Genomic DNA, 22,238 nt, shown 5'->3' on the forward strand with positions numbered 1-22,238 from the left:
GATATACTTAGATGATGGATCTATACCCAGGAAAAGCTGTCTTAATGCCTGTGTTCCTGATATCTTCTGTCATGTTTTGCTGCCTTTTAAAATTTTTTTTGGTTAGTAAAACGTATGTAGACCCTCTCACAGAGGGTGCAACGGAATGTCTGAGCAGAGGGATCCTGTGTGTGTTCTTCTAATACGCTGTGGTTTTCCTAAATGATTTGATAGGTTTTGAAATTGTTCCAGCGGCGGGAGTGTGGGGCTTTACTCTCTTTGTGTTTTGTGTGTTTATTAGTAGGCTAAAGGCTTTTGCAGCTTTCTGTTACAGAAGCGTTTGTGTTGACAAAGCTCCGGGTCTGTCCTGCTGTTAATACAAAGATCGTCCAGAAGTGATGATCCCATGCATTGTGACTGTATCTGGGCTGGCTGTAAACATTCCCCCCTTTGTCCTCAGGCCGGGGTACATGCGCGGTGTGATGTCGTCTCAGCGTGTCACCTCTCACGGAGCAATGGCATTGGCTTCCTGGGCCGTTAGCTTGTGAGGGCTGCCCAAATCTCAGCACTGCGGCTTTTCCCTCTTGTGATGAATTTTTGCTTGTAGAGAGCAGGAAAATGTTGTGTTACAGCAGTTATGGAAAAAACCTCTAGCACTTACTGTGGGTGATACCTGTGCAGCTGAGCTAGATCATACAAAATCACTGCACGTCAGCTGGGGAGCAAAAGACCCCAAATAATGGTTTGGGTTTTTTGGCCACAAAGAATGAATAGTAAAATAACAGCTCTTTTAGGGTTTCTCTCTTTGTGTTTGGGAAGCTTGTGTTCCTTACATGACATAACAACTCAGATCCATCTCTCCTCCCTATAGGATGCAGATGTGGAAGGAAAAGCTGGCTTAATTTTCTCCACAGAATTTGCTTGTGTGAAGTTGAGGTTTTTTGACCTTACAAACCACAAGCGTAGTTTTTCATTGCGTGCTATGGCATTACAAACTCATGAGCCTGTTTATATCTCAAGATCAGAATGTTTAAAGTTTGTGTGTGAATTCTGTATTTCAAAATATAGTGACTCATATCCGCGTGAAACTCAGCTGTTCCAAAAATATGGATTACTTAGATCTAGAGAAACTTAGTGCCATTTATTTTTTTTTAAGTTAAACGAACACATTTATTGGTAAGTCTGAAGAATTAAAGTGTTCCAACAAAGTGAAAGTTTGATTGAATGTGTATTTTAATCTGTTGTGGAAAAAGATGGAATGTGCAATTTAATAGGCATATTCCAGCAGTCTAGAATTTGAAATATTTTCTGATGCAGATGAGTGAATATGCTCGCACAGGGTTTAAGAAAAGCAGTTCTGATAAATGCTTTGTTCCCATTCATTCTTCAAAAGCTCAAGCAGAATAAAAATTTGAATATCTAATCATTTTTAGGGTATAGTAATTGATTTGTGCTATACACTAATAATGCTGGCAGTATCAAATCCTAGTGTGTTTTCTCACATACAGCAGAACTTGCTTTTGTTGCAAAAAATGGCACAAGTTGGAATGAGAGCAAAGAATGAGGAAGAAGTGTCATTCAGTGCAGAAGCATCAGCACATTCAAGCAGCCGCTGGAATGTATTTAAGCGCTTGGTGGGATTGCTTGGTCATCAAATCTGCACTATCCGTCACGTCCCTGTCCGCCGAAGGGTTTGCTGCAAGTTTTTTTTGAGGAGATTTTTATATGGCTCCCCCAGACTGGGAGAGATACTGATTGCGACCAACAAATGTCCTACTGTGGGTTTGTACATTAAATCCTTCTGGTAGAGAAAAGAGAAACAGAATTGTCAGGAAAAAAAAAAGAATACAGACAGTGAAGAGTTGAGCTTCGTTCTGCAAGCAGCCTGCAGATTCCAGATACGGTTTAGAAGAGTGGACTGACAGGCGTTTTATCTTCTATAAATCATTGCAATTAATAGACTTGCTTAGACCTGGACTGCCATAATTAACAAGTGCTTAAAAAACTAAGCCAAAAATACCTGTTAGGGGAATGCGCATACACAGTCCAAATGTTGACTGTATCTGGAGAATATTTTTATTCTAATGAGTCTGAAGATTTTAAGAAGCAGATGGCTCTGTGAATCTTGGAAGGGATTTTGCTTGTTCTTTGTATTTTCTGGTGGGAACGCTGGTGTAATCTGAAGGCTGTGTTTACCCTGTTGCCTTTCTCTTAACTTAAAGACCTGGCCAGAGAAGTTGAGATCTCAAAAATAGCTGGTTCAAACGAGTCTTCAGGCAGTAGGGCCATGGTTAGTAAAGTCTCCTTTCTGATGTTGCCAGCATGCAGAGTGAAAGTCTTGAGGTAAGAATTGCACTGTCGCAGAAGACTTGACAGGTACGTTGCATGGTACTAAAAATGAGAGAGATGTTATCTGTACAAAACCTGGAGTATCTTTAATGAAGTGTGGCTCCTAAAAATAATAATTTTGGGAAGCCAGTGGCAGCTGGGAACTCAACCTTGTTTTTCTGGCAGGGGTAGTGGTTAGTCTTTCAAGAGTGCCTTAAGTGAAACTGAGGAGAAAATACACTTTTCCAAGGTACTGTATTTGGTAAAGGAAGAAAGCGATTAAACCACACGTAACTACCCATCTGTTTGCCTGCCTTAACCTTAAAACCGTGGCAAGCTGAGCAGTGGACTTTCTTGACAGAAATTTGGGTTGTTAGGCCTTAGCTAATCAGGAATAGATACTGTAAGGTCTCTCCCCTGTGTATGGTGTGCTTCAAGGTGAAGCTGAAAGATGTAAACAGTTTGTCTTTTCATAAGGATACTGGGAATACCTTGTATTCTTCTAAGGTATTTTTAGCTGTGATTTTAAAAAAAAAAAAACTAGCTTGAGGGAGGGAGAGATTGAGCTTGTTTAAAAATAAGTTCATGCAAAGGCTTCAGTTTACAGGTGAGAAGTTTAGACCCCTGGAGCTAGAACTTCCCTGGAGTATGCTGCCAGGCGGGGACTCTGCTGTCATAGCCTGTTTTGCCAAAATGTCCTTTGTCTAATGACATGGTGTCTTTTATGAGGTTCAGCACTTCAGCTAGAAGGTCAGGTAGGAAGTAAGCATCATATTATTAAAAGTAAAAGCCAGTTCTAACATGCTTGTATTTTTCTCCAGCTTTCAAATGGATAGTGTTCTGCATTCTAACAGAACGAGTACCTTTGAAATGACAGAAGCTATGTTAAGTTAGGAAGGTCGGGGTTTTTCTTTTGCACTGCAAGAGCTTGCTAAGGCTAAGTTTGCTTGGGAATCACTGAAGACCACCCAGTAACACTGACGGATAGGCGTGATGTCTTCTTCCTGTGAAACTGCTTACTGCTGTCTTGAAAACTCTGAAGCAAAAAAATACACACTCAAGAAAGAGTGTAAATATGTAAGCATAGTGCACACTTTGGAGTCACCTGTTAAAGTCGCGGTAGGAACCTTGATGCTCTAAGTGTTGAAGAATGAAGCATGATTTGTTGTCTCTGGAATGAGAGATGTGGAATTTTTCCTTTTAAACTGCAGTGAGGGAAATGAATGAATATCCCCTCATATTATTTTGTAACACCTGGGGATATGAAGATAATATCTGGGTGATAAAACTGAGGTTCAACAATTTGTCCTTAGCTACTACAATTTAATTGAATGGGTAATAAATGGAGAATGCCTTAAATAACTAAAACAAAACCAAAAAAAAAATCCAAACCCATCAATGATATGAAGAGACACTGTTGAGTTGGAAGCTACGTGGTTTCCTCCATCCTCACAATGCTGTGTGATGGGGAAAAAGCATGTGTTAGGGGAAAAAAATGGAAATTCTTTTTGAAGCATGTAAACAAGAGGCAAAGGACTTCTGTTTTCCTTTCCGTAGCAAGGGTTTTTCTAGCAGCTTTTGCAGGGCTGCGTGCTGCGGCAGCTTAGTGACGGAAAAATCACTTGTCATGGATTGTATGAGGGGGTGTGGGTCACATCTGCTCTGTATGTTGTATGTGCCCTAACCATGGCTTCTTCTGGAAAAGGGAGTGCGCTTCTAAACCTCTGAACCCATTTGATCTCACTGTCACCGGGATGTGTGTTGGCACCTGCTTAACAACTGTAGGGCTCTCGTGATGGAAGACAGTTACTCTGTAAGCTTTCTTAATATATTGTTTGAGAAATCTTTCAGCAGCGGTAAGTCCTCTATGAGCCTTGATGGTACAAAGATAAAACTGCAGATTTTTGGCATCATGATCTGCCTGTTAGGTCAAATCTTCTGCCTTGGAGGCAAAGTTATGTTGCTTCAGTCTGAGAGCCAGTGCTACAACAGTTTGAATAATCCTCTTTGAGGAGGAAATCTGAAGAATTCCAGGCTTGGTTGCTTTCACAGCTTTTATTTCGAAGAATCTCTATTTTTATGAAAAATCGGGATTGATATAGTTTTATTCTTTGACTTGTACTGCTTGTGATTTCCAGTTTTTGGTAATCACCTGTACTGCGTTTCTAAATTTCTCCCTCCTGCTCCACTCGCCTCCAGGGTTTTAAACTTTTCAGCGCTGTTTCTTATCTATGTCCATCATCTGCTCAAGATGAAAATAGGGTGAAACACTAGCAGAACCAGTTGGCTGGATTTCTTTCAACTTCTCTTGCATTGCCTAAAAATGTTGTGTTAAAAGCTTCTCTCTTACCTGACTTTAGAGTAAGATAAAAGGTGATACTAATAGTGTTGTGAAATTTGGGGGGTGAATGAATTTTAAAAGCTTTATGGGGTTTTTTTTGTTTGTTTATTTGTTGAGTCTTTTGTGTTGTGTTTTGTTTTGTTTTTTTAACAGGAGTCTTACCCCTCTTCATCACCAATATGGTTTGTAGAATCAGATGACCCAAACCTGACTTCAGTCTTAGAGCGTTTAGAAGATATTAAGAAGAGCAATACTTTGGTGAGCAAGTGTTTTGGTTGTTTTTTGACTGTTTTGGGTGTTTATTTAGCTTTGTCACGTTAACAAACAATTACATTAGTTCAGTGTTAGGATTCTTTGAGGCTTTTGTAAACACAAGTTTCTCTTCTAAGAACGTATGAAACAAAAGTAATCTGAAAGATTTGGGGTAAGGAGTAGAAGATGATTTAAATAATTGCTCTTTAAAAAAGTTAAATTTCAGCCCCAATAATTGCACAGTTTAAGGTTTTCTGAGAATAATTGAATGGTGAAATGCATAAGAACTTAAAACTACTGAATAGAACAGCTCTTCTAGTGTTTTCTTTGCACAGAGGTCAATTATGGAGGCAAAAGCTTTGTGTTCTTGAGAATGTATATTCTCCAAAATATGGCTATAATGGTAGCTAATACAAAGAATTCCTGATTTCAGTAAAGAAGACTTGACCGGATAGCTTCTGGTTCATCAGAATGTTCCTTAGATAGTGATAAATTTGAACACTGTTATGATTTTGGATGATTGCTTTTTAAAGAAAATCTTTGCACAGATTCTAATGGTAGCTTTGAATTTCAGAAAACTATCAGGCATTGTATCTTCCTTAAATAGCTTTTTGATGTAGTGATAGGAGCTGTGTTTGTACGTATACACATATAAAAAAAATTAGCTTCGTATTCTTTCATTCTATTCAAGTGTCCCTGAATATTACTTGGGCAAAAATTTCAGTACAAATGTACTTTGTTCCACAAAGAGCACTAGTGCAGCCTACTAACAAATTCAGTGATTGTGGTGTTTTTCCTCTCCAAACTGAGCTTTATGGGTATTAAATAGCCCTTACAGATGATCTTTATTAACAGATTATTTTAACATTTTTTGTTTATTTTTGCATACAAGAATGCATGCATGCACATGATGCATACAAAGCAAATCAATCTGCAGAATACTCCTTCTTGCATGGGTTATGTGCTGGCCTTAGTGTGTGCTTTGGTTTTTTGAAAACTTGGGAATGTTCTTTCTCATGAAATCACTTACCTGTAATGTTTACTGGGATAATGTTACTCAAGCATACTTGACCTTAAATAAAGGTATGTAACTTTCTTTTTCTAAAGAGTATTTCAAACGCATTTGACTTCTGTCAGAAATAATCAGAAAACTAACACACAACTGAGAGTCTTTGTGTACCTTGCCATAATTAAAATCAAAGGGGCATCGCAGAGAAACATTAGTGTTTTAATGTATTAAGTTGGATCTCATTACAGGAGACATATGTATCAGTTGGGTATTTTCTTCTTACAACTAAACTACATTTACAAGAATGTTACAGATCTCTTAGTTTTTGTGACTTCTGCCTCGAAGACATACAACAGTATAGTAACAGAAAATGTGGCCAAGTCACCTTTTTTCTTAAATGCACTTTTCAGAAGGTTCTCCAGCTTGAAGCTGGTGTGATTAGTAGCTTCAGACTACAGGTTTTAAACAAGATATTTCCTATGTTTAACTACCTACAGGTTTGCTTGCAACAGGTTAGAAAGCTTTATCGCAAACATGCATAGGACTCACTGTGCTGAATTGCATGTGCACGTAGATTGCCTATGTACGTTGTAAGAAAACAGCTCCTGATATCAAGATTGTACTTGCCCATGTAAAAGCTGGTGGGTTGATGTAATAGACACCTGTGGATGGCCCATTGGTTTCTCAGGAATCCACCCCACATCGTGTTATGCCAAGATGAAGACAGATGGGAGTGGTTGAAGAGAGACAAATACTTAGACTACAACATCTGACTTCTTTGTTTTGCTCAAAAGGCTTGGCTTTGGGGTCTTGGGGTTTGTTTTTTCTCCCTACAGCTTTTCCCCTTGCAACTCACGTGCTCCAGCGCCTGTGAAGGGGAGGAACTCGCATACAGCCTTCTTGGAGAAGGGTAGGAAGGGATAAGAAACCTGTAGAAATCCAGAGGCTTCTGATTTATCACGTTATCTCCTAAAAACTCACTTAGTTAAATTTAGACTTCTATAATGTTTCAAACCATTTTTCACTTAACTTATTGCGTCTAAAGGATGGTTTGTGCTGTGTTGCTCTAAGCTCAGTAAGTTATTGAAACAGTCAAATTTTGAATGGCAAATTGCCTTGGACTCTTCCAGGAGCTGAACTGAGCACAGCGAGCATGTGCTGAAAGCACTGCTAGCACAAGTTCCAGTCCGCAGATAAAGGGGCTATGGAATCCTCTCTGACCCCTACTGTCTCCTGAATTCCCTTTCAGATCCTGTGGATCAGCGCTGGTAGCTGAAACTGCCAGCTGCCTTCTAGTGGTTGTGCCATGCAAAAGAGAAATCCTGCTTCAGTTTTGCTGTCCTGTTTAATGTAAGGGAAGTTATAGTTGCGGGTCTAAAGTCTCAGACTTCAGAGGGTTCATGGGTTATTAAACATAACTATACATGATTCGGAGGTTTTCTTTTGAAAGGTAATAGTGAAATGGACTTAAATTCTGATGGGCAGCTTCAATTCTCACACTATTCAAACCTTGAGGGCCTAAACTTGCATGGAAGACTTCAAAAGTATAGAATTCCTGGCATAAGGATGTATACAACTTCTGTAAGCTGCTGTCCCTGAGCACACTGCTTCTCTGTTAAGAATTTAGATTTGGTTTCACATGATGGCATTTCAGGAAAGAGTGTTGGCTCTTGCAAACTACCAATGCGGCAGCAACTAATAACGTATCATAGAGACAAGATGCAGGGAGAAGCTTTGCCTTACTTTCTGAAACTGCCCAAGGCTGCGGACTGTGCGTGAGGCCAGTTACTGTCACGGACTACCTGACAGCTGAGTAGTGGCCACATTCCACGTGACGGTTATTTCTTGCCTCTATTTCCTCTTGTGGCCTTCTTCAGCAGTTTTGCTTCAGTGGTAGGCTAAGGTGTATTGATTTATTTATTTATGTATAGATATAGATCCTCTGTGTGTGTACATATACAGATACATGTAGGAAAAATAAGTGTGTGTATACTTACACTATACTACTTCAGTCCATGTTCCTTGGTAATTAGAAAACAAGGAGCTGCCTAGTGAACCCAGCAGTATATTAATATCATTAAAGGTTATCCTGAAATTATTAATGCTTTCATACTGCATAAGAAAGATTTCCTTATGCATAAAAAGGCCTCCTAATGTAGGATAGGTTTCAAAGATTGTTCTAAACTGTTTTCAGGTTTGTAAGATGCTAAGAAGGGAAACAAAAAATTCTAAGAGGTGTTTTTTTTCTTCTAAAACAGTGTTACAGTGTCCATAAGAACTACCAACTTCTCAGAACTGAAGTATTAAAAGTTATATTATAGATGTATATATTATATTTTTATATTTTGTTGTTATTTTTATATTATAATCAATATCATTAACATATAAATTTGTCACTGTATTTGGTCACTTGAGCATTTGTGTTATTCAGGCTATTTACATTGCTCCTTTAATACCCTGTGGATTATTCATTCTAGTTGCTGTTTAGTTTCTGCTTTAGGCAGTTTGTATTCCAGGGAAACTATCAGTATACTGATACTTTTCCTCAGTAGCAGCGAAGAGTGTGTGTTAAGCATTCGTTTTACATTAGCCAAGCATGTGAAGTTAGCCTTGAAATACATTTAAATTATTAATACATGGCAGAAATCTGCTCTCCCTTTTGGTACAGTCTGTTCATGTACCCTTAACACATACTAAATCATGCTAGGCCCTGCTTAGAGCAGGGGTTGGGTCAGATAACTTCCAGACGTGCCTTTCAGCCCATCAGATCCTATGATTTTTCATGCATCTGAGCAGAGCACAAGGGATAGTGGTGATGGTGGTCCATGGCAGAAGGATCAAGGGTATGAAATGAACTCCTGCGGAGGAAAAACATAGCAATAAGGAAGAAGAAATGTAGAGATGGGATCAGCTTTTCACTCTGCCACCACCTTTGCAGATTGTAGAGACTGACCTCAAGTAAAACAATGTAGCTATAAAAACAAAACTGTGGTTTGACAGTTGCGTGAAGCTCGCCCTGAAGCCCAGGCTGCTGCCAAGGAAGGGTCCCTGCTCTCAGCTGCAAATTCCCGCTTCCCCCTTTATGGTGAAATTGTTGCTTCTGTGCTGAAGCACATCAGGAATTGATCTTCCTTGAAGCTTGTAAGTTGCTGGGTGGTTGTGTGATCTCTGGTGCTGGTGCAGATGTGTTGCTGGAGGCAGAGAGACACCTCTCCGGGCACAGCCACGGTGTAATTTGGTTCAGGTTGTGCCATCAGCTTGTTGCTTTGAGAGCGCCTGTGAACCTCGCAGTGGCACTGTGTTCAGAAGCAAATGAGAGAAGCTTACAATGGTTTAGGTCCTGGCCCCAAAGATTCCTTCTGAATTTGAATCCAGGTGACAGGACTTGTCATGGAGATGATGGGGATTGGAGTAAGCAGGGCAGGTAGCAGTTCTTAACTCTCTCTGCAGCCCTTATTGTCTCTTTCTGAAGAGACACATCTAATACTGTGTTCATCTGCTTTTCCAACCTTTGGACCAGCCAAGTACTGGTGGTGGTGTTCTTCCCCCACCATTTAAATTTTTTATATGCTTCACAACAGATGTAAACAAATTAATGGCTTGCCTAGCTTTACGTGGCTGCCTGAGAAAAATCGCAATTCCTGAAAAGTTACAGTACTTCCTCCAGCTCTCCATGAAAAAGTGTTGTTTGTGCAGAGAAAAACTTTCTCGACAAAATGTGTAGCAGTGCAACTTTAAGCATCTTACACGTACTGAGAATAATAATTCTAAGACCTGTGGTTCTGTCTAACAGCTAACTTTTGATTGATTAACCTGCTTTCTGCTTGCTAAAAGATTTCCTGACGTTTCAGACACCCAGGAAGTTTCAAACAGGTGTAGAGTCTTAACACTGATGAAAAATGTGATTTTTACAGACAGCTTCTGGCAACATAAAAGTATCACATCTCATGTATATACTCACAAAAAATGTGTTGCTGATACACCACTTCTTTTGGTGTCATCCGCTTTATTTTTGAGTTAAGGATGACATGAATGATGCAGAAACATCACACCATGTTTGCTAGGAGAGAATGTCCTAATTCTCGTAGTGCAGGCTGGTATGGCGGTCCGTGGCCTCTGATGAATAAATAACATTCCTATTAAACAGGAACATTGAATTCTACCGGAGAAGGGAAAAGCACTGAAACTTTCAGATAGCATATGGGCAACATTTGCTTATCACTGCTAGTGACTTGGGCTTGGAAATGAGTTCTTAACCCTGGAGAGGCTGAATTTTCACTTGCTGTAGGATGAGGTAAGAGCATTTAGACTGGCCAATAGCAAGGCTTTAGACATGTAGAATATTTTGGAGTGACTAAATTTTTCTTAGATACCTTAATTTATTGTATATTTTAAGAAATACAATATTCAAACACCAAATAGTGTTGCAGAGGTATCATTCTTTCAGGATAATACAGTCTATGCTGTACCTCGGCTGAGGCCACATTGCCTGAGTCTCCCTCCTTTATGGAGTGATACTTAAAGGGCAGTGGAGGTTGTCGCTCCAAGTGTCACTGCTGAAGGATGTGTGTACAGAAAGGCTGTCTTGCTCGCTGCCTTCTACAAGACAAACTTCCTTTGGTATCTGGAAGAAAAGTCCATAAATAGAGGTATAATTTTTGCAAGCTTCATCTAGGTTATTATTATGCAAATAACAACATGTTAACCATTTTGCAAACATTCTACAGTCCTTTCTTTGTTTTTCTGATATAACTATGCGAAGACCTGGAAAAGTTAGGAGATGCAGTAGTAGAGGCTTCGATGGCCTTGGCCTTAACTAGGAGCCTGAGGCTGCCTAGAGAAAGTTAACAGCTATGGAAATCCACTTAATTAGCATGGTGATCAAGAAGCAAACCAAATGTTTCTCTGTTTCTGCGGAAGTAAATATTTTCTGGATAGCATTAAGGTGAGTGAAAGGTGTTCCATATTTTGCAGTTAACAGAACACAGTCAATGTAAGGCTGAAAGTTGGAAACAGAAATGAGTGATAGTAACAGATTGTGCTTCAACCTGATACCAGATACGACGTGCAGACTGCTCGAGCTCTAGCTCGGAGCCTGGCTGGTTTCTCTGCCTTGTACAGTGTTTGTCTTGCTTCTGGTGCCCCGCTGGTGTGCCCTAGAAAGGGATTCAGGATGTGGAAAATCAGTGTGTTCCTCATTGTTTTCTTGAAGATGTGGTTCTTTAACCTCGGGAACTGGAATGGGCCATCTTGTCTCATGGAATATGATCACTTGATTATTCCCTAGTGATCTGTGGCTGAGACACCTATGCCTGGAATGGGTGATGCTGCCAGAGCAGATTTTTCTTTTGCTCATGACTTCCTTACCTTGACATGAGGAGATAAACGGGAGCCATCTTTAACTTGCCATGTCCTTGGTTTCCCATTGTGGGGATTTTATTACAATGACTACTGCAAAAAAGAGGGGTCTTTAAACTTTATTGTTATGTGTGCAGATCTAAATGCTGTACAGTCACTGAAAGTTCAGTACCGACAGTGAAGAAAATTCAGAATGTATTGTTCTGTGCTTTGGTTTGAACAGACGTTTCCATGTTTTCTTTTTTCGTAGCTTCTTCAACAGCTGAAGCGATTAATATGTGACCTCTGCAGATTATATAATCTTCCTCAGCATCCAGATGTTGAAATGTTAGATCAGCCATTACCAGCTGGACAGGTAAATTAAAAAGCTGTGGACACCTTCTTATGGCAATGAAGGAGTTGTTTTTTTGGCTCCAAGAAACAAGGTGTTGGGAAGGAGTAAACCTTGTGTAAGCCAGAACTGAGATATGAAGCTGTTGCTTTATGGTGTCCTCAATCTGAATTTTGTTTGCAGAATCCATTTAATAATGGTGTTGATAATATTTCACAATTTCCTTTGGAGTGTCTGTACCATTGAAAGGTGTGTATATGATACCAGTGCTATCAGTTTGATTCTCTTTTAAATACTGCTCACGCCAATCACTCTGTATTCCTAGTGCTTCCAAAATGTACTTTTTTCTGAAATGTAAATGTGATTGAACGCTGTTTGCTTTTTCTTTAAGAGTATATGTTTCACAGTCTGCACTTGGATGAACTACTATTGATGTTTTCCTTCCTCTTCAATCCCTTGCAGAAACATGGGATATCAGGACCATATGCTACTTTGGGTAGGGAGTGTCTGAGGTGCCTCATTTACTTCTTGTGCTTTTGACAAATGAAGAGCTGTGAAGGGCTGTGAAATGTTCTGGTTAACTAAAATGTTTTGAATTGTACTGAAAACAGAACTGGTAACTGACAGTAACTGTTATTTTCTTTTGTATTTTTAATAAGATTGATATCTTCTTTTGCTTATACATGTTAGGATGACATGATTTCTAAAAACTCCTGTAGCGTAACAGATGGTTTTCCTGTGGTGACAGTACTATGGTAATGACAAATAACTTGCTTAATTTTGGTCACGTGCCAAATTGTAATCCTATAGGTCTTGTCTCAGCCACCCACGTAGCAGTGCAACTGTAAGGCAATAGGCCTGTAATATTAGGAAGTAGCTTCGTTGAAGAGGCTTACTTATGCCCAGAAACTCAAAAACAAACTTATGGAAGGTTTCTTAGCCAGAAATGTCAGATAATTTGCAAGTTAAATAAGAGTGGCTTTAGTAAGTCGGACCAGAGATCCATCTAGTCCCCTGCATTGCCTATAGCAGTGGCGTGCCTTCTTTGCCGAAGGAAGAGTAAGCGGAGCACAAGCGTAGCGGAACACTCCTGAGTATTTCTGCAGCTCAAACTTCCTGAGCTGGAAGTGGTATCCTGAAATGGAAAGCCATGAAAAATGAACTCAATGTATCGGTTTAGTATTTTATCAAATAATCTGTTAACAACGGCTATATGGTGATTGGAGTTGTTGCATAAAAGTTCTAGGTATTGGGACAAAAATCCATTAAGTTTTAGAGGTCTAAAGTTTGGGTTTTTTTCTTTTTAGAGGTTTAGCATGTATATGGATTCTAGTCAGAGCCATGATCTGATTTCATGGTTAAGAGATCATGAGTTATAACCCGCTTGACTTGTTTATTGCATTTGTCCCTGGTCTCAGAATAGGATATCCTTATCTGAATCTTAAGTTTCCACTTAAAACTTAATGTGAAATTAGTTGTGACACTCTGTTTATCTTTGCTTCATGCAAAAGTCTCTTCACTGTCATACTCCGGGAGAGGATCTTTGTGTATCTCTTGTGTTAAACTTCAGTCCTTTGCAGACCTTGATAGGTGTAACTTTTGTATATATAGCTTTCTCTTTGATAGTAGACTTCCTGTTTTTGAAAGAAAGGAACAAATGCACAATTTATGCAGAAACCTCATTGTTGTGTTGCAGAATGGAACAACAGAAGAAGTTACATCAGAAGAGGAGGAAGAAGAAGATATGGGTGAAGTATGTGAAAACTGTTACCCTAGTCTAGTAGAATTCTGGCATTTTGCTCTGCAGTGGCTGGCTAATTATTAAGCCAAACTGTAAAATGTAATCTTCCTAGAGTTCAACAGAAAAGATAATTAAAAATTTGTTTACCTTAACGTCAGCTTTCACTTCAACCACCAAAACTAGTGAAATTTTCTTCTTAAACCTAGATCTCAGCTGTGAGGTACTTGGATACAGAGAATTGGACATCTGTTTGTGCTTTAGTCAAACAATACATAACATTGTGTGCCAAATCAGTAAGTTTGCATTGTTAACTCCTATTTCAAGCAGCATATGAACTGGCTCTGATACAGTTGAAAGTGCCTCCCAAATTGAAGCAGACTGGCTAAGAGCCTGATTTATTCAACAGGTGAGCTAGTTTTTAACTATAATACCTTGAAGGAAACGGAAGGACATCCGAAGTAGACACGCTAAACTTTAAGGGGTTTATGTCAGTGTCTGGTGACACACGGCTTTTAATGAGCTTTTTACTGTGTGAGAACCACCCCTTCAATTACTTCTAGAACAGGTTAGAATAGCTCCAAGATGCCTGCTTTTTGAACCCCTAGAAGTAGCCTTATTATAGGAGAACTGTTCTGACTACTTCAGATTTATATTTTTAATGAAGATGTGTAGTAAGAATGAGAAACTGATTATTTGAATCGAAGAGAAAGTCTTCCTGTAGAAAAAAAGAGCTAAATGTTACAGTAGCCTCTTTTACACTGTATTTAGCCTGATCCAGACCACACTTGTTGGAGCCAGAGTTTCTGTAAAGGTGGTATATATGCTCCCATATCCTGCTGCCCCAAGGCTTTTGTTGCTTGCAGACTTGTGAATAGCCTTTTGCACTCTGTTCAGGCTACTTTAGACAAAAATTTGTCATGTCTGTCATTATTTATAAGCTATCAGGTAGCATTGTGTGTGGCACATATCTTCAACTTGTAACCTGGTCCAATTTCTAAACTGTAAAGCAGCTTACGGTTCATAGGGCTGTATCGCTCTTCTGAGAAACAGGAGCATTTTAAAGAATACTCAGTCTAAAATCTGTTACAGCTGGTGGAAACAGTGTTGTCAAAGGCACCAGATAGGTGCATTCCTTACTATATAAGACATCCTTGAATTTGTGTTTATGGCCAGGTTGTCCTGCCACGCAAACAGATGGTGCATAAAGAGTAGCCACAGGTGTGGAAGAGTACTGTGTGTTGGAGCACATTTCATAGTTGTGTGCTCGTATCTTGCTGGTGTGGCTGCTGTAGTGCTTTCTTTTTCACCGCAAGGTATTCACATCCTTGCCCTCCTCTCCACAAATAGCGCTTGAATCACCTTACAGGCAGTTATCTTAAGTTCAGAGTGCTCCTCTGCAACAGGATAACCCCGTCTCAGAATAGAGAGGGGAAGATTATTCAGTGTCTTAGTCTAGAACTCAGAACTGAAAATGTTGGCTTGTGTGGCCAGAATACTTGACTGCATAATTTTGTCTCATCCTAATTCTAAAACTGCTGCATCTAAGCTTCAGCTGAAGTGTTCACCTTGAAAAAAGTACATGCAGCTTTCTAATATTTAACTTGCTTGAAGGGTTGCTGTAGCCCTGCCAGGTATGTTAATCATTGTTTGCCAGAAGTGTAATATAGCTGGGATTGTAATTGAGAAGAGTCTGCTTTTAGAAGCATCTTGGAGACACCCTACCTTTGCGTGCTTTTGGATTCTCAAGCCCTGTTCAAAATGCCTTAACTTCCTGTTTTCTACCTACTTTAATGGGCTAATTCACTACAATCAACGTCTCGCAAAAGTTTTATTGTGCTTGTTTCTGTGATCAGAAACACGTTGTGAATTTGGGTCTCATTTGTATTGTGAAGGCTCCCTAGACTTCCAGTGAATACTGTTGGCTGAGAGAGTGAAATTAGAGCAAAATAGAAATGGTATCCAACAATCACTAATACATAGTGCTGTGCAGTATGTGACTGTATTCCTGAATGCCCTTGGAGAGGGTTTCATTGAACAAAGAGCATAGTTCAGTTATTTACAGGGAATTTTCCTCTATCCTGTAGGACATTGAAGATCTGGATCACTATGATATGAAGGAGGAGGAACCAGTTGACGGGAAGAAATCTGAGGATGAAGGCATTGAAAAAGAGAACCTTGCAATCTTAGAAAAAATCAGAAAAAATCAAAGGCAAGATCACTTAAATGTGAGTTAATGATTTATGTTTCTTCTTTGCAATACTTCTGGCTTTAAAATAGAAATTATTTTCAGCAAATAAAACCTCTTGCTATGCAGGTAGATGTAAATTAACCTGTAGCTGACTTCCAGCCATATATAGGACAAACTTTATGGGACCTAAATGGCTCTTTTTGGAGAAGTTTGAATAGGCCAGGTAAGATTCCAAGGTCATTTAGTAAATGGACTCATCTTTCAACAGAATCTTTGGCACAGAAATTTAGTTGTCAGTCCACATGCCACAGAGGCACAAAAACTACTTAAAGCACTCTCCTTCAGCCTGGGAGAACGCTATCATAATTTATTTTGTCAGACTGGGTTGGGGTATTCTTGGTGTTTTGGATGAAGAAGCACCTTTTTTCACTAGAGTCAGCTCTTGCATATAAATTCAGGTTTCACAGTTGTTAATGATATTTAACTGCTTGTCTGATTTCCAGAGGTATCTCTTTGGTTGTCCCTCTCTCTCTCGCTTGATGTCTTTGTTACGAACAGTAGTCCTTGCAGAATCGACATAAAGCATCTAGCTTTTAAGCATGACTTCTCTTGCTGAGCTCTTATTTTAATAACACAGAAAGCCATATATAAAACTGCGTTAAAAGTCATGGGTGACTTAACATACTTAGTAAACCCAGGAGTTTGTGCTTTAAATCCATTTTATGCATGAGTTTGTTTTTCAGTAATATCTACACTGCTTGGAGATTACTGAGGATTTTTTTTTTTTTGCCAGATGTAAAGCAAGGGGCCTTCAGCAGCTCTGCAGCTTTATCATCACAGTTTCTGAGTGATCCTGCCAGCAGGCAGTTGTAAAAAAAAACCTGTTCTCCAGAGGCTTAGAAGTGTTTTGTCACAAGTGCCAGGTTCCAGAGAAGCTTCTACTTCTCAAAGGTGCACGTAGGAGGGAATGGTGATGTCATACAACTTTAATTTTATTTAGTCTGGCTTCCAAAGAAATCAAAACTTGTTTCACAGGGGCTTAAAATGTGTCATGCATGAAATTCAGTACTTTGTTCATGACCAATTTCAACCAAAGGTAAAGGTTCTGAAATTTTCATAAGTCACCTGTACAGAAAGAAGGAGCTTAAATTGGTGCCCTCTACTATGTGAGCTCGTAAGTTTTTATATGCTGTTTGGCAAGTCAGCAGACATGTAGATCATGTCTAGACACAGGATGTGCTATTTCTCATTAAGCTAATAGTTGAGAATGTGAGCAGTAGTTGGGTACTGGGGAGGGACCTGTAAGTATTTGTGGAAGGAATAAGATTTACCATCGGTGTGTAGGGAACACCTGGATTTTTGCCCAAAGAACCAGCTTTCTTCTAGTTCTTATACTTGATGATTTTTCCAGTAAATATTTTCTAAAAAGCCTAAATTGTGCTTAAAAATGATACTAAATTCAAGAAAATTGCTGTTGTAAACCTCTTTTGATTTGTAGCAAGAACTATGTACACTGAAAGTGCTCGGCACTAGCCAAGTCAATCCACTTTTAGTATTGGATGTGCTCCATATAGATCTACTTATCATAAGAATTTAGGTAAAAGGCTCCTTTAGTTAGCGGAATCTTGACTATTTCTTGTCATGAATTACTGTCTCTAAATAACTTTAGTTTAAAAACTTCTTCCTCTTAGTGACTGACGCTTTAACATGGAAAAGAGTTTCAGTTTATAGTCATCTGCTTCGCAAAGGAAGTAAGAGAAATGCTTCGATCAGAGTTCTTCAAATACAAGTCTTCTGCTCCTGTCCCAGTGCTGTTCTAATATGACTTGAGTGCAAACCTGTCAAAAATACTTTAGACCTAATGTTCTGCTGAAACCGACAGTATGAGAGGGCTGGCTAGAGGAGACTGCTCTTTGATTTGTGTGTGGATTCAATGGGTATCTATTAAGTTGTCTGAAGGAAAGTGTACAGTAATGATCACCCCTTAACAAAACAAAAAAAACCCCAAACCCACAAACAAAAACACACACAGAAAAAAAAACCAAACCCCAAAACCTGATCAACATTTCTGTATTTAAAAACTGGTAAACCGAAGGTGCCAAACTGTTTTTGCTGTGTAGTCAGGTCTGTTTTGAGACTTGACTGACCATAGACACAGTGGTCACTTACTGGTTTTGCTTAAACTTAAATGTTTGTTCAGAGTTTGAGAAAATGCCTATTGACATTCTGTGTATTCTGTGTTTATAACTCAGACCTCTAATGGTAAGGACTCTTTCATTATTAAATAAAATAAATCCTCTCACAGCCTGAAGGGCACGGACTGCTTTACCATCATCTAAAAATATGGTAGAACTGAAAACAGGTTTTTGCAGTGTCAACATTCTTCCTTGGTGTGGAAAACCTCTTAAAACTGCCAGCTTTCTTTTGCTGTCTGTTCTTTCCCGCTTGGCAAATATTGCCTTGCCTTTTGCTTTTCCCCTCCACGTCCAGCGGAGCCGAAAGGCGGGCTGCTCTGTGTGTGTGTGCGCGCGCCACCAGCAGATCCAGCTTACGTAAGGGCTGGTTCTCCTGCCAAGGCTCTCACGCCGATGCTGCTGCATAAACAAGGTCAGCTGAGTACAGGGAACAGGGTATTCAGCTGCTGCTGAGGAACCCTGGCACTTTTGTGGGTCGCCAGAAATAGCTGCGCTGCTTAAATCATTTCTCAAGGGACTTGTGAGGGTTTACTCTTAAGTGCTTGAGAACTGAAAACTGTAGCTGCACTACTGACCTAGGAAGGAGCTAACCTAGTAGCATTTAAATGCCCCCTTTAATGCTGCCAAAACGTGGGGCTTTTAATAGAACATGTTAAACATGGTCTAAGATAGAAGTTTGCTTAGTATCTTACGTAAAATGTAAATCTGTACAGCCCTTCACAGTGGGTTTTCTTAAAGGACCGTATGAGTTTCACAAACGTAAATGTAGTGGCTGAACATGGTCTGGTTTTCACACAAACTACGCGGCTCTGCTGGTGTACTTTGTTTCCTCAGCAAAGTAAAACAAAGCCATGCCCACATTTACATGCTTGTTGTTGGAAGAGGGAACATGAAGCCTGATGGAGGGCTTTGATTCGTGCCCAAGGGAACCAGAAGACTTTGCAGTTTCTTTACATGTTCTGTGGCCCAAATCCATGTGTCATGCTCTCTCCTCTCGGCTGTAACACAGGTTGAAGTTACGGATCATGCTAAAGGTTTTTCCATAGGAAAGGAGTGCCTGCAGTCCCATTCTTGCATATTCTTAAATGGTTAAAGACATTTTTCTGCCTCTCAGGACTTTTGTCGTAGAAGTTTTTAGGGTTTGTGTGTTATACAAGTTAAGAATATGTATCTACTCATTTTCTAAACTAGTTCTCTTCCTTGGCAGTGTCCTTAATCCTCTTCTTGCCGGCATCAGGAAATAAACTTAAATTTGGCTTGCAGTACAGCATGTAACTTGGAGCAAGAATTAATCCTCCTCTTAACATTGTAATAACTTTAAAGAACCACTTGCTTACTGGGAATAAAAAAAGGTCTTTGAACTGGAATCATTAACTTCAAATATTTAACAACTTGCTGCTGCTTGCTTTTCAGAGGTCTCACCCCACATAGTCATTTTAGAGATTAATGCTTTTCTTATTTAGATAATGCTATTAGCTTTTTCCATTTCCTGCTGAGGAGTTTATGCACTTTCCTTTAGAAGTCTCAAATGTCTCCACTTTCATCATCAGGTTTTATGAAGTCTAAGGTGTCATTTCCATTTTCAGTCTAATCCTTGAACTAAGAACGAATGTACTTTACCTTCCAGGAATGAATGTACTTCTGCGCAAATACTGAGAAAGTTCAGTGACGGTAGAGCAAACTTGTATTCTTTAGCTCTTTTGGGGTTACTTCAGATTTTATTATCTTGGAGGAGTTTCCATTTTTTGTGTTTTGTTTTAGCAGGTAATTTTTAGTCTTGTGGCTGAGTTACCTGAAACATATTGAGAGTGAGGCGATTTACTGTACTGTTTCGGTGTGTGATGGCATTTTTCTGATCAGACAGAAAACAGACAACCCAGTCTCTGGATTTAAAACTGCAATGAACTGCACCTCCTGCCTCAGATAACTCATTTAAGGAGTTGGACTATGGTTGTGTTCTGAGGGATGGAAGGGGAAAAAGAGCAAAGCTGAGGCTGCAAACCCCTATATCTCTGGAGACTCAGTGTAGCAGCCAGCTGGGGCAGTGGCATGTGCTGGGCTGACTTCTGCACAGTTTTGTTATGTCTTGCTTGCAAACACAGAAGTTCTGAAGCCCTGGTTTTCTTAGGGCTTGCTTAACTGTTCTGTAAAGTGTTTTACTCAAGTTTATACGTTCACACTAAAATGCTACTGAGGATAGAAACACTTCTGAAAAATATAATGCCTATACTCGGAGCAGTTTCATATTTGTGACAGTAGCAGAAGCACAGCCTTAGGGGGACGAGTTTGAGAACAGGACAAGCTTGTAGTGATGCATCTCATGAATATTTTTCACATCCAACAGTTTTGGCTTTGGGAATTCCTGCACCAGGTGTTTCTGTTATTTGCAACTCTCAGCAAATGGCATGTTGTCCACATAAATGTTTACGTCCCATAGCAGGGATTTCTCCAGTTTACCTGCTCATTGTTCTGGAGAACCACAAGTATACACTTGTACAGGAGAGGAGGATCAAGTGAGATTTTGGGTGTATTTGATTACTTAATAGGAAAAAAAGTCACTTGGGGCTTGTCTGGCAGCTCTTTTAACTTCTTGGGTTTACAGCTCAAATGGCTGTGCCTTTCTGCTCTTGTCATCAACCCCACATGACAGGTACCTGTCAGATCCCATGATTGACCAGTTATTTCTAAGGCAGTTGTGACTGTAAGTCTTGATCACACAACTGGAGAAGTGGGAGCTTTATCTCCCTTGGAGTGGTAAGTCCCACTTTTCCAGAAGGATACTCAGTCACTTACATCTGAATTCAGTCTTTGAAATTATAACTTGCATATATCGAGTTATTGAAAGTTAAAGTTTTTAATTTTACTACCATGATAGTCAAAACTGAACTCACTGCTCTACTCTATCACGGAACGGTGTGACACAAGTAGTACTGTCTTCTAAACTGGACTTTAACAGTAGTTACAAAAACCAAAAGTGACACCAGAATGAATACTTTGTGTTTCAAAGCAGTGGTGTTTGGCATTAAGGTTACCATCAGATACACCAGTTAGTCTCTGCAGTCTTCCTCTTTGACTTCCTCCAAGGATAGTTCAGAGTGTGTTCAGTTCAGTTCTCCTGTGCTGAACTCTTTAGGTTAAGCTTGCTAACCTCTTTCTCTTATCACAGATTACTGGTTTGCAGTCTAGCGACTCTTTAGACTAGCATGTCTAACTGTATTTATTACTGCTGTATAAGGAATGGGCAGCCCAACTAGAAACTCCTAGGCAAAAAGGGTGAAAACCAGTTATAGACAAAGTCTACTGAGGCTAGCTTACATATGCTAAAATTAACCTTTTTTTTTTTTTTTAAAGTACAACTTCAGTTTATCAGCAGTTATAATGGCACTCAGGAGAATGTGGAGTGTTAAGTTTTGTTCTTTAAATTACTACAGTATAGAAGACACTTAAGTTTTCATATGCAAAGGTGAGCTTCCAACGTTATATACAGAAATTCAGTAGCTTAATTAGATGGAAATAAAGATGCAGTGAGGAAACTAGTTTTCCACAGGATGTCTTTGGGTATCTAATAAGTTTTTTAAATTGCCTGTATTTAGAGGTTGATACTCTGTGAAAAATGTACAAGATTTCCCTCTTTCAGTGAGCAATACAGCAGATGAGGCAAGAATATTGCACAGCTCTGCATAGAAGAAAGCCAGAATCTTGACACTTTTCCATAACGTTTTTTTCCTCCAGACTCAACTCATGAATGAGTCTCAACCTTAATGCTCCCAGACCAGGTCTGAAAAAGCACAGCAGTTTTACAGAGAATGGTGATTAGCACTGCGTTGTGTTCACTTGTTGAGTGTAACTCTTCCTTTTTCAGCTACTCAACAAAGAGTGGGTATGAATAGTAGTAATCTGCAAATAATGTATATAATCTACCAGTTTTTTTTCCATAAAACTTGATTCGCTTGCTGTTAAAGGAAGAGAGATCTCTTCTTTGTCTCATACTGCTCTATAGGCAGGGGCTTCAGTAGACTGAGCAATGACTTGACTGGAGCCCTGTCTCTGTGCAGCTTTTGTTTAATCAGATAAAAGGAGTTGCCTTTTATTTGCATATTTAATTAGAAAGGTCATTCTTCATACTGGTCCGTTAAGAAAAACTAGTGGAATTTCAGTAATCTGCATAATTAAATCCAGTGGAATATGAAAATGAATAGCCTAAAAGAGTAGTCTACATAATATAGTGTGAAGCTGAGCATATGGGATGCTACTGATCAGAGAAGACAAAGGAGTCTGTGGAGGCTTTAGCATCAAGTAACTGTTACTGATATTTAACCTTCCGGAGAAATAATTTGATCCTACAATTAAGACCTTGTAGAATATGTATCACTGTTGACTTCAGCCAAACAGGGATGACGTTTCCAGTGTTAGATGGTGGTCATAGCTGCTTCACATTCCTCCAGAAATACTTCTCTGGCACTTCTGTCCAAAAAGAATCTGTTTGTAGATGCTCATAGTGTCTGAAAGGAAACTG

The 22,238-nt window shown here is 39.4% G+C and overlaps 1 protein-coding gene across 2 annotated transcripts in view; it reads left to right on the forward strand.

Annotated features, from left to right (window-relative positions):
* The window catches only part of UBE2Q2 (ubiquitin conjugating enzyme E2 Q2), a 51,427-nt gene that overhangs the window by 13,485 nt on the left and 15,704 nt on the right, over positions 1 to 22,238 (forward strand). The window contains exons 2-5 of one of the 2 annotated variants that reach the window (XM_074156700.1): positions 4,802 to 4,906; positions 11,518 to 11,622; positions 13,295 to 13,351; positions 15,424 to 15,564. In XM_074156700.1, the coding sequence (XP_074012801.1) occupies positions 4,802 to 4,906; positions 11,518 to 11,622; positions 13,295 to 13,351; positions 15,424 to 15,564 (408 nt within the window). The remainder of the gene's footprint in view (positions 1 to 4,801; positions 4,907 to 11,517; positions 11,623 to 13,294; positions 13,352 to 15,423; positions 15,565 to 22,238) is intronic. The other variant, XM_074156701.1, reaches the window with a different exon arrangement.

The sequence above is a fragment of the Numenius arquata genome, chromosome 11 (genome assembly GCF_964106895.1).
Source record: "Numenius arquata chromosome 11, bNumArq3.hap1.1, whole genome shotgun sequence".
NCBI lineage: Eukaryota > Metazoa > Chordata > Aves > Charadriiformes > Scolopacidae > Numenius > Numenius arquata.